The sequence below is a fragment of the Ambystoma mexicanum genome, chromosome 10 (assembly GCF_040938575.1).
Source record: "Ambystoma mexicanum isolate Mex_15411 chromosome 10, UKY_AmexF1_1, whole genome shotgun sequence".
Lineage (NCBI taxonomy): Eukaryota > Metazoa > Chordata > Amphibia > Caudata > Ambystomatidae > Ambystoma > Ambystoma mexicanum.
In genome coordinates, this window is record NC_090932.1 from 958756074 (window position 1) to 958769717 (window position 13644).

A 13644-nucleotide genomic window follows, 5' to 3' on the forward strand; every position below is an offset into this window, starting at 1 on the left:
CAGTCCTGCCCGGGGCCAATCAAATCCTAGGTATTTGAAGGATGTTAGTAGGGCTAGTCAGGCGCGGAGTAGGGATTGGAGTGGGCTTTCTTGTAGCTGCTCCTGCTTCCCGGCCACATTTTCCTCCCCGTGTCACTACTGAAGAAGAGTGGTAGACATAGCTGTATTAAATGTGGTTTTATTTATTGCTCCCCAACCCCACCGGGCAGGGGAGCAGCTGACCCACACACATCAAAAGCAGCCGTCTCTGGAATGGGCTGACGCACGGAACACCGTGGCTTCCCCTTCCACGAGCAAAACATGCATAAATGTGGATGGATAAAACAAATGTACTGTATTAATGTTCGGAAAATCATCCCATGTTTCATAGCAAGGCCCCTTCATCAGGACTCTGATTTAACACTGAGCCTCTGCCTGTTTATTCTCCGAACAAAGCAAAGGGGAAGCAGGACACCAGAGCACAGTGTTGTATGCTTGTATTTGCACTCATTAGTACATACATTCCACCCAAAGGACATTACGGTGCTGAAAGCATAAGAAGAAAAACGTGTGAGTCAACCAGATTAAATGCTGTAATAAAGATGCGCGTGAGATGGGCAGTTCGGGAAGTAGGCTGTTTTTAGCTTTTCTTCATGAGCAGCACATAAACCCCGATGGTTCGCAGGGATAATGGCAGGTCATTGCGGAGGCGGACAGCCTTATAGCAACAGGACCTGCCTCCTCACCTGGTGAGCCTCAGCTGTGGTGCATTGCCCAGAGAATGCTTCTGGGATCAAAGAGAAAGGGTCGGTTATAGAAGGAAAGATGTTTAGTTAATGCAGAAGGACATGAGTCATGGAATACCTTAAGGGCTAAACACTTGAATGTAACCCTTTCGGAACCAGGCAGTCGGTGCAGGGAGGTTTTCGGGGGCTGGCTCTTCTGTGAATTTGCAGAATCATCCAGGCTGCCGCACTTTAGCTTCTATGAAGCCTGCTGGGAGATTTCTGAGCAAGGCAAGATAAGGCGAGTTGCAATGATCCGCTGGCTTGCATTTACACTGCTAATAGCACTCACTGCGCAGCATCAAGTCCTCCCTTGAGACATTAATGTCGGTAATACCGCCACAGTCATGGTCACGTGCTCAGTCTCTGATGCATAACAGATCATTAGGGCTTACTTGGAAGCAATTGCCCTCTTCTGTCCTTATACCTTTAAGTAAAGGAGAGAAGGTTTCAATCCATATGGTTCATGGCATTATTTGCGTGCCCTTCTGCCCCAAAATCCCTGTTTGACAAATGGGGATTTGCGGACGGTATGGCACGCAAATCCCCGTTTTACACGCAAATAATTCCATGAATCATGTGTAATCATTAACGCTCACTGCCTTATACAACCTTGCGGTTTTGTTCACGTTTTCAAAATTCCTTTATTGCCTGCCTTCTGACTGTAACACTACATCAATATTGCAATTTAATCCCAAACACGTTTGCCGTGTTTATTGACAACTGTCAAAAAACAAGTTATTATATGTGCATTTTTATTGTTGCGCTTGTCAGTGAAATGAAACATTTCTACGGGAAAGGCTATACATAGGAGCATATTATGGTTAGACCAGGGGTCTGCTACCTTTGGCTCTCCAGACGTTTTGGACTACAAATCCCATCCGTCCTTACAAGCATAGTCGATGGTGAGGGATCATGGAAGTCCTAGTCCAAAACATATGGAAAGCCGTAGGTTAAAGACCCCTGTTTTAAACAGCAGGCAAACATTTGCATCATGCAGGATGGTTGGAAAGATTATTATAAGGCTCAGAGATTCTGATATAGTAGCGACAGGGTCGTGGCAGTGTTTTAGAGCGGGGATTCAAATAAACCCCGAAGACCTAACTTCGAGGAGGAGCAGGGTTCAGTAGTAATATATGCAATGAGGCTGGTTTGTCCACACTAAGTCGAAACTCACAATGTCACACACCATGGCACACACGTTTGTTTGAGTGCATTTATCCCACTCAGGCCCTTTCATGTGAAAACCCTTACTTTACTTTTTTGATTTTATTTGGAGTTAATGTATACTCTAAAAACAACTTTTATAAATCAAATTGAATCAAAATCGAACAGACGCAGAGGCATACATCACCGAAAGTAACATGAGTAGTATTTAGTTGAGCTCACCATTTCTAATGTTAAAAGTAGCATAGGTAACCAGCAGTGATATCAAGTCCATAATGGACGACAGGGTGCTGGCCCAACAACCAATGATGGTTTTTAATTTTCCATTTTTAGTTTGATGTTTTGAAATTTTGCTGTGTTGTCTAGTTTGTCTGCAGTGCAGAGAGGCAGCCATTGTAGTGTGTGTTCCCTTCACATGACTCTTTATCATTACGTAACATAAAAACAATGAGCGCTCCCTGAGGATGCTTTCCTAGGGTGGCATTGTTGTAGGGAAATGGGTCTCCCTGTGGCTTCCAGGACCCCAGCCAGCACATACCCAATGGGCCTTGCAATGCTGGGGGTGTTTTGCTTCCCCTTCCTGGCAAGGCCCATTGGGCATGCAGGCTGAAGGACTGCAGGCTCAATTATGTAGGGGTTACTTCTGCCCCGCTCCGAGCATTGGGCTGGCCTGGGGCAGGAGTTGGAGGTGCTGCAGCGCCACCAGGCATTTTAACACATCAAATCAAACTGCAAAGCACTATCTTACACATACATAGTCATTATTGTGGAAGCAAATGCATCAAGGCCACTCAAGCTGTCCCTCAAAAGGAAGCACACCCTGACCCAGTCAGGAGCGGCTCTCTTTAGGTTGTCGGTGGTGCGCAGCCTATCTAAAAGGGATAGCGGGAGACAACTGTCCCTAATACCCAATGACACACTGAATGAGTTCTGAAAAATCCAAAAGGGGTGATCTCAGACAAGTATACTTAGTTAATCCTGTCTGATATGTGTTCTCAAGATGTGTGCTGCCTAGGGGAGTTTTGCATAGCTTTATTAAACAACTAGGTAGCAGGCTGGAGGAGCATCAATAAGTCACCCCTGGATATTAAAAATCAAAACATCCTCTTGCAGGAAGAAAATACAATTATGCTCACAGGACCATGTCTGCTAAAACAGTTGTAAGCAAAGTGTAACAAGCATATCCTAACACAACTTCAAGGATATCCCCATAATCACAGTGGGTCCACCGGTTTCGAAGACTAATAATATTGGTGTCATCTTTTTCAGGACCTGGTTATTCACATATGAACATTTTTCGGTAAGAGATCTACAACTCTGTATTGGGCGATCACCTCTGTCCCCTATAGGGAAAAAGGGGAAAGCAATAGGTCAACCCCTACCACTCTATAAATGTACTGGAACATGTTTACAGAGGTGCAGCTATGGAGATTTTATCCAAGCAATGGTTGTGTCATAATCAAAAGACACTGAATATGCCATATGGGAAAAAGGGGGGTAGGCAAGGGATCTCCCTCTTATGGCGTGCACAACAACCTGGTCATCAAGTCCTCATTAAACAGGAAGGGGGATGTATTTGATTTACACCTCTCCTGCTTCATGCTTCTTGTGTGTGGAGTGCACGGGAGCCAGAGGGTCTTTCAGCAGTGCCTGGCTCTCCCCACAGTGGCGGGAGTCCTGAGGCATCAGCATCATGCAGGTAAACAAAGTAAACAATTGCATCTTTGCATGTATCTATGGGCCTCATTACGACCCAGGCGGTAAGTTACCGCCTGGGCCGTGACTTTACCACCATGGCGTAAACTACGTTTACGCCATGGTGGTTGGCGGACTTACCGCCCCATTCCGACCTTGGCGGGGCGGTAAGTCCCTAATCCCCATTTACCCTTCCCCATTCCCATTTTTGCCCCATAGGGCATGATGGGAGTGGGGAAGGCGTTAATTATGCCACCGTAAATTACGGTGGCGTAATTAACTCCATGGTCCCTTAGCGCCATGGATCTTAACGGCTGCAAAAAGCAGCCGTTAAGATCTCCATGGCGCTAAGGGACCTCGTACTCAGGCGGTAAGGGTCGGCGCTGTTTACGGCGCCGTAAACCCCTTACCGCCTGAGTTGTAATGAGGCCCTATGTGTGCATGTCAGTGGGAGTGCTGTGTGAAGGTTCCATTGGGGGAGAATGGAAGTGAAGTCCGAATGTTGCATTGTGTGAATGAGCGTGACAATACGAAAATGAATGCAGTGTGAATTCCGTAGCATATGGCTGTGCGTGTGAATGTGTGAATGAATGCAGTATGAATGTGCATCCAGGGCTGCAGTGGTGGAGGATAGCGTCTGATCGGTGGGGGAGACGGGATGGGGTTGGTGCAGAGCTTTCTAACTACCAAAAAAGGTATCGACATATTTTCAACAGTGGTCAATCATTTTTACTGGCAATATGGGCACAGCCAACTTGATGGGGATAATTGCCTATATTTTTGCAGCCAGCATGCACATGTTTGTTTATAGTTTTAACACTGGCATTATGAGCAAAGCAATCATATGTAGCTTCTTACATGAGGGTACTTGCATAAATTGATGCGGACTGCATGGACATGTTTGGGCAAAGATGGCATAAATAATAATAAATAATAATGAACACGTATTTATACTGGCAGTATAGTGGCACATATTGTGGGCAAAGGCGTTATGAAAATAAGTTGGAAAATGCTCATGTGCACTCTACTGATTTGGGGAAATATTATGATATATGTTAAAGGAACCGTTTATTTTCACGTATAAAGATGTATGCTTTGATCTCTTAGTACAGTATAAAATGGGGAAGTCGATGCAGTATAGCATTTGGTTTTCATCAGGTGATGTACCAGTTCTGACTTGCATATGTTGTATCCTCTGAATGGGCTGCACAAACGTGTGTCTGCAGTTAAGCGGATTTTGAAGCTCGAAATCAGCAGTAAAGTCCTTTCAGTTTAAGCAACATTAAAAATAAACCTTATTAACATGAAACCTGACAATTAGGGGATTAATTACTGCAGATCAAGCAACCACCATGGATTTAATTGCACAACACAAATTCAACAAAAGTATTCCAGAGCTGAAACTTCATCATAGTATTCAGTCATAAAGATGTATGCTTTGATCTCTTAGTACAGTATAAAATGGGGAAGTCGATGCAGTATAGCATTTGGTTTTCATCAGGTGATGTAAAAGTTCTGACTTGCATATGTTGTATCCTCTGAATGGGATGCACAAACGTGTGTCTGCATTTAAGCGGGTTTTGAAGCTCGAAATCAGCAGTAAAGTCCTTTCAGTTTAAGTAACATTAAAAATAAACCTTATTAACATGAAACCTGACAATTAGGGGATTCATTACTGCAGATCAAGCAACCACCATGGATTTAATTGCACAACACAAATTCAACAAAAGTATTCCAGAGCTGAAACTTCATCAGTCTCCCATGCACATGTTGTCTGAAAAGAGGACTTCTTAGAATGTGTTATCAACCATGCAGTCAGTTGGTAATGCCATATATTGGTTTGCACCAAAAATATAGATCCGACCCAAAGGGGAGGAGTCATGAAAATGGGAAAGAGCAACAAGTAGGGATTTCACCGACTCGAAGGAAACTAATACTGTTACCACATGCATATGAGAGGGACAATCCATTTCTCCTTTGCACCCCCATTCTCACCCTTCTCCTAGCAAGATACCAGATATGAGGTTGAAGCATTGTGGGAGGGGCTAGATGTAGACAGGCGGTCATATGTACGTTGGGGAGAAGAAGTTCTCTTTTAAGTTATATTATGTTCTTATTCTGATTGTTTACTGGTACTCCTGATTACTCCTAATTGTACTCTTCATCATTGCAGTACTTACTTTTTGACATACTAACCTTGATGACAGAAACCTGTTTCACATGTTTACGTGTCTCTCCCCTAACCACCAAGTGTATAACACTCCCAATGTTCAATCATGCATTAGTTAATCCTCCTAATGCATCATGCCCCATTTCACTCTGCTTCATCTTACAAGCTGCCCAGAAATGTTTCTCTCCTCGCCTTCAGTACCAAAAATTCTCTGCTCTGTCCAACAAAACTCAATTTCACTGTTATCCGGGGAGCTAGCGCCTATGTGCTCTTAGGGCTGGGAGAGGAGTGTCATAGGTGCGCGATGAAGAATAGTTGGACTAGAGATACTGAAGGCTACCAGTAAGACATCAGAACATTTCCTCCACATCCCTCTTCTTCGTAACAGTACTTACTCCAAAAGACAGCAGTGGATGGGGCCTTGAAAGGTTTAAAAGATTACTCCATATGGTGCTTGCACATCCTACCATGAATGTATTCCCATTAGCAGAAAATTAATCATGCTGTTGTAACTAATGATAACTGATGTAGCTCAAAAGCCCTGGACACAAAGGAGATGGACACCTGGTTATGCAAGTTCAAGTGGTAACGTCTAGTGACACTATTAGGAACAGCCCAGATTACTGCTCCAAAAATCTCCAGAATGAACATTTCATCCACCTTAGATCATGGCACAGTCATCACCCTTGTTGACTCCCCTTGGATTGGGTCAGGCATCCCAATGAAGAGTATTACATTGCGATCACGTGTTGAATTGCTGAATCCACCTGCTGATAATGGAGACAGATGCCACTTCCCACTGCTCTACCCCCATTCCTTGGTATGTCTCTAGGCAATTCTCCCTGATTTAGTACCAATGTGACTCTTCTCCCAGACTTCCAGTGCAGCTCTTTACATCACCTTTACTCAGTCTTTGGATTTTAAATATTCTATGGTAAATGTTTTTTACTCTTGATGTCACCTTCCTCTCTTCTGACCCCAGTTTCTATTCTTGACTTCTCAAGGTCTTACAGTGTGCCTAGCAATCTTTCTCTCTTCTACAGTCCTTGCAATTAGTTTCTCTGCAGCCGGTCTTAAATCTGTCCAGAAATATTCCTCCTCTCACCAGATCTTACAATTGGCTTCCCTTCTCCTGGTCAGCCCGAATTCTGCCCAGCAAGATCTCTGCTCCCATCTGTCCAGCAATCTTCTCTTCTCTTGATCATACAATCTGCCTCACAATTGCCCTCTCCACTCCAAGTCATACAAATGTCTTCTCATATCTCATAGATCTTTGGCGGTTCTTATAACCTGCCCAGAAATGTTTCTCTCCATCAATCCTCCTCCCCGTAAATACCACAACTAATGCCACCCCAAATGATAATGTTAACCTGGCTTCTAGGACATATCACATGTGAATGAGATGCTAATCAACCATAACATGTCTTGTCCTAATTGGGTCTCATCAGTGAGATGTTTTTTGAGCCTCACTCAGCAGCGAGCAATAGATGGACATGTTGGTATATTTACTCAGCTTTGGGAGTGTCACAGGCTTATCCTGCTCCCCAGATGAGCACTGGTACATCCAGCTCCCGCACGACACCTCGGGCATTCCAGTCACTCGGCAATTAGACACAAATAATACACAGGCGACCTGAAGTAGAGAGAAAGGGGCTGTAATGCAAACACACACCAGTGCATGGGAGGATGCTCACTGCTCTGGCCCCCAGGCCTGGCTCATCCTTAAATACAATGAAGTGGCTAAATCTATTCTCCACCCATAAACCAGCACGTATAATGCATGTATGTTAAAAAAAAACAGGTAATTTTGCAGAACAAGAAGAAGAAAGTACATTTTGCAACTGTAGGCTGTTTCTGCAAGGCAGGCTCTGGCAGCCTTGGGATTTAAGCCAACAGCTTCATCTCTGTGCACGTTCTCAGGGGGGGCTCTTCATGCCCGACAGTCTGAGACATCACAGCATTCCACATCTCAGCTGTGCTGTGCTCTGTGACATCGCTTGATATGGGTGTTCAGCTGTTAGGCCAGTCTCAGGCCAGCCCCTTTGCATCTGATGAATCTCAAAGAAACCAAAAGAAGTTCAGTATCAGAAATGGTAACAGGGGGAAGGAAAAAAAGAAGGGAAATGTAATGGAAATGCTGGAGTAAACACTTTCAACTTGCTTCTAAAACTCTGATGCCATTGTACACACATTTCTGGGGCCTGGGATCTAATACCTGAAACCCATTCCATCCCTGACCCACCCAGTTTAGATTGGCTCACCCCCATTGTGTAATTCAGCAAGCAGTCTCCAATCGTTCTGAACTCAATTTTAAAAAAATTTGGAAAAATGTTTCAAAGGATTCAAAACATTGCTGCAAGCATTCAGATGAAAATTTTGTTTCCTGTGTTTTCCTCGCGACTATTTTTGCCCTTGACATTTTCGCTATGATTTTTTTGTTTCCCCAACTGCCCTCTAACCCAACTCCCTAATCCCCTACCCTAAACACACAAAAAGATTATTTATTTAAAAAATAAAAACGTAACGAAAGCGGCCGCAGTGAAAACACCATGGCGAAAATGGCAGCGCCAAAAATAGCCACGGGGAAGACACAGTAAGCGAAAAATATAAATGCAGCTACTTGGCTAAAGCATTCTAATACATTGCATAACAGAATTATGTTAATGTGGGTCACTGATTATGCACAGTGCCGGCCCCAGGTCTGCCAGCGCCCTGTGTGAGATGTGTGCGCTCCCCTACCCCCGCCCGTCCACCACAAATGCAGAACAGCAGGGGCCTCCGTTCCGTAATCCCACTCCTGTTCTTGTGAGGTGTGTTTAAGGATGCCTTGCCTCCAGCTCAGTGTCATGCAAACAGTGACTATTAAAGAGTCACGCTGTGATACTTTAATAGGCGCTGTTCACATGACACTGAGCTGGAGACAAGGCGCCCTGCGCGGTGGGGGTGTCCTTTTGCTGCCACACCCTTTGAGAGCAACTTGAACCGGCGCTGCTTATGCAATGTTGGAGTCCAGAAAGATACAATGGGCCTCATTACGACCCTGGCGCTAATGGGTTAACGGCGCCGTAAAAGGCTGCGGCGCCGTTAACCCATTAGCGCCTGATTACGAGGTCCCATTGCAGGACCCGACCTTAAGGGCTGGTCTACACCAGCCGTTAAAGTAGGGACCCGCAAAGGGACCTTGGTGCTAAGTACGGTACCGCAATTTGCGGTACCGTACTTAGCGCCTTCCCCATTCCCATAGAGCCCTAAGGGGCGAAAATGGGAATCAGGAAGGGCCATGGTTCAATGGGGAATTACCGCCGCGCCAACCTTGGAATGGGGTGGTAATTCCCCATTGAACCATGGCGAACCCGTTACAACACCGGCACCAACCATGGTGCTAATAGCGCCATGGTTTAGCGCCGGTGTTGTAATGAGGGCCAATGTCTATGAGTGGTCCATGTTCAAAAGTCTGATTTTCCCAGTGAAAGAAATTCCTTTGGAAAGGGAAACGTTTTCAGGGGATTACAAATCAAACATATCAACATCTGGCCTTGAATCATTGGGCAGGTTAGATGTGCTTATGGACACAATATTGTAAGGGCACATCTTCTACAAAATTGTCCCTATTGCATCAAATGCTTAATTTCACTTAATTCGCCACAGAACCCCTACTGAAGCCCCTCGTTGCAGTGCTTCCAAATGCCCTCCCTCAAAATTACTCATTTTAATTCTGTGCTTCCAAGGGACTTGCAATACACCGAATTCATCTCAGTGTGCCTAAAGGTTTTGTGAACCCTCTATTATCGATACTAATTCTATCACTAGTATTGCTGATACTAGCCCCACTACCCCTAGTTATATTAGTAGTCCCACCAACGGTACTACTCATGTCAATATTGGAGTAATGTTCCAATTACTGTTACTACTGCTAGGACCAGGGATGCTACTATTAGTAGTTCATTTACTTAGAGTTGTGGAACTGATCTCATGCATAATAATATATGTTATCAATGCGGCTAATATGTTACTGGTATTACTTCCAGTGATGTGGCTTGTTTAGCTATGCCAGTAGAGAGACTGCTGATAGCATTAGTGCTACTACTCCTGGTATTGCTGCTATCACTATAACTGCTGCTATACATGGTGCCACTAGCAAAAGTCCTCATATTAGTGCCACTCCTATTACTGGTAGTACTGTTACTGACAATGCCAATAGTGAGACTGCTGATAGCATTAGTGCTACTACTCCTGGTATTGCTGCTATCACTATAACTGCTGCTACACATGGTGCCACTAGTAAAAGTCCTCATATTAGTACCACTATCATTACCGGTAGTACTGCTACTGACAATACTACCTATAGTCCTGCTGATGCTGCTACTACTAGACTAGTAGTAGTATTTCCGTTACATTTACTAATACCACTACTCTTATTTAAAACAATATAGATGTGAGTCATTTCGAAGAACTGAAATTAGTCCTTTGGGGGAATGGGGGTACTTTTATAGTACTACACTTATTTCCAACCTATACTCAGTAGATGTGTCCATATGCAGTCTCGATGTCATTAAACTATACACTGGACTGTACTGGTATGTTAATATTGCATGCAATTTCCAATTAAAACAATTAGGTCTAAATGCTTTAAAATACAATATTTTTTAGCTTCAGTGCAATGTTGCTGTAACGCATGGAGAAAGTCTGCTGTCAGGCAGTCTCCGGGTGCAGAGGACAGCAGGTTTAACCAGGCGAACATACACGAACAGCAGATAATTTGTGCATTTTGACTTCATTTCCTTTCTGAAAAAGGTGCACTCACCATGCAATATAAGTATGCCTCTTGAAAACTGCTGCTAAAGAGGCACAATTTTCTTTGCTGCCAATATTGGGGTGCAGGGCAGTATTGCAGAAAATATGCACCCGTCCAAGTGCAATTAGCACTGGGGCAAAAAGTGCCCTAGTGAAAACAAGGGCCTGGTTCACAAAGCATTGTGCAATGAGATGTACCTGAATCAGGCTAAATGCATTTTTGTACCAGGGCCAATCTGGGGCAAACATTGACTTAGGGCAAAAATGCATTTAAAGATTATAGGCCTGATTCACAAAGCTTTGTTCAGTGGGTGCATTCCATTGAAAACGCGTTGTGAATCAGGCCTGTGTTTTTTGCACTAGGGCAATGTTTTGCCTAGAGCTAATAGCATAACCACTGGTGCAAAGTTTTGGTAATACCGCCCGTGTTGTTTTATGATGGATGGATAAACCTGTGGGTGGGATTATTTTTGTGCCAAACGTTATTCTGAATGTCAGTATCTTCGCATCATTGTGTGAAATCTGCTTCCCCGGTTCCAGATCTACGGATTCACAGATGCATTGTGGGGTGAGCGCCAGGGGAGTGGGGGCTGGGCTGATAAGGAATGTCGCATGCCTCTTTGCTAACTTGTTTGCGTTTGCTGAGTGGCTAGGGCAGTTTCTGTGCGTGCGCAGGTGCGGTGGAGCGGCTGCAGTACTCCACTTTCCTCAGCCGCTCGCAGCGCGTGAAGGAAGAGAACCAAGTCGTGAACCAGGCGATGGCAGAGCTGGCGACCATTCCCTACCTGCAAGAGATCAGCCAACAGGATGCTGAGCTGGTGAGCACCCCCGCCAGCGTTTTGAGCTGCTTTGATTTGCTACGTGCCAGTGTTCATGCTTCATGTGCTTGTTAATAAGCCCTGAGCTTGGCACCTCAGCACTTCAGTTCAGGAAGTGATGAGGGAGCAAGGAAGGATATGAGCCAATTTGCAGTGCGGCCATTAAGGCGTGGAAGGATTTCCAGGAATAATATGTATAAATATGCAGATATTATTCAGTGAAATTGCTGAAGGTGTGCATTTAGATAAATACCTTAGATAGTTTTGGTTTTGCAATGCAGCTAAAGTGGAATTGATGGAGAATTGATTTTGAGGAGGATGTGTTTCTAATGCAAACTTCACTTGATTACCCTTTAATCAGAGCAAATGGCATAAAATAATAAAATGTTACATATAAGGGCTCAACCGTCGTGGACAACATATGGCCAGGTGTCAATGATGTTACTATTAATAGAAATCTTCTTAACTCAAGAGAGCTGAGGCGTTCATAATGGGGAACTATATTCTTTTTATTATATATACATTTTTTGTTAAACATAATTTTTTTAATGGCATATATTCCACAACTGAAGGTCACAAGGAATTGTAGCGAATTAACAATGGACCACATTCCAGATTCGAATTATCAAAATGATCCTTAAGGATTTACAATTTGTAGATCAATCATCTAACCCCGAGGTATACCACAGCCCGGCAGCCTTTGGCTCTGCAAATGTTTTGGACTACAACTCCCATACGCCCTTGCCAGCATAGTCAACGGAAAGGCAACATGGGAATTGTATTACAAACACCTGGAGAACTGCCGATTACACAGCCCTGATCGGATCGCAACACAAACACCATGGACCTTTTTCTATCCGGCTGGAACCAATGCCCATGTTAGAATGAAGTTACTGTAATAACTTGAGTGACAAATCAATGTTTCAGCCACTAGTACCTCAAGCTAACTGAGAGCAACATCACAAATGTATCACTGCATTGTTTGGCTTTAAACTTAACTTCAAGAACCTTGAAACAGCCGCCACACACCAGTCGATAGGCTGCTGGCCAAAAATGTTCTTCTCCAACAGAACATGACTCTATCCTGCGTTTAGGGCATACGTCATGCTATGTCAGTTGATATTTGTATAGCGCTTTGCTGCCATTGTTAGGACTTTGAGGTGCTGTGTTTGTGTAGAACACATGCAGTGCAGTCTGCGGGAATGCACTGAATATATAACTCACACACATCCTTTTCACCCAGTGCACTGCTTACAAACTCACACATGCAAGCGCACCTGGCATTATCAATGACATCACATATGACATTGTCAATAACATGATGCAAATTCAAGTGAAATGCAATAAGGATATTAGCAGAACATCCTGAAATCCTTAGGGCCTCATTACGAGAAGGACTGTAATGGTATATCGTGGCATTGTAGATACCACTTCCTTTTATACCAACCAGTTATAAATTGGTATTGCATGGGGTCTATACAGCAACATGCTGCTCACAGAATTTTATACCATAACTATCTAAACGACTATCTCACAGTCGGTCTCTATTCTTTGACCACATCTCACCCGCGCTGTATGCAATACACTTTTGATCATTGCATGGTTGGATTTTAAGACACTTGGCAGTACACACAATCTCTCCGGGGCTAATGGCGGGATACTGCGTTCAAGCATACCAGCCTCACCACCTCCTGTGGTGGACTGCACCTGCGAGCCACACACGGGGCCAGCAGCAACCGAATGAGAAGCAGATTCTTACATTTTAAGGGACCAAACCTCTGCAACTCCGCACTACCTTGATATGATATGATAAGTAATTTATAACGCGCCTATACACAAGTGTTTCTAGGCACGATTTAAGCTTTGAATTAGACTTCTAGGGTTCAAAAGGACTCTGTAGACACACCTCTTCCACAGTGGCCATGGTTCTGCTGCACCTTAAATCAAGACCCCTTCATCCTGTGCATGGCCCACCCCTCACCTGGCCCAAGGCACTCCTAAGACCAGCCCTTAACAACATGATAACCAGATTAAGGGCCTGATTTACACAAATGTTTTCAATGGGACTTTCCCATGTAAGAAATGTTTTCTAAATCAGGCCCTTGCTTTCTGATGGAGCTCTACCTATAATCAATGCAACCCAACAGAATCCCTAAAAAGTATCTAAGGCTTGAAAGGACTGGTCCTGTATATACCCCCTCTTTGTACCATGACATCTGCTTCGCAGTGACGTTCG

The 13644-nt window shown here is 44.2% G+C and overlaps 1 protein-coding gene across 1 annotated transcript in view; it reads left to right on the forward strand.

Moving 5' to 3' along the window:
• The window catches only part of SPATA16 (spermatogenesis associated 16), a 1361355-nt gene that overhangs the window by 982436 nt on the left and 365275 nt on the right, over window positions 1-13644 (forward strand). Inside the window, exon 9 of the mRNA XM_069618722.1 lies at window positions 11244-11408. Within this exon, the coding sequence (XP_069474823.1) occupies window positions 11244-11408 (165 nt within the window). The remainder of the gene's footprint in view (window positions 1-11243; window positions 11409-13644) is intronic.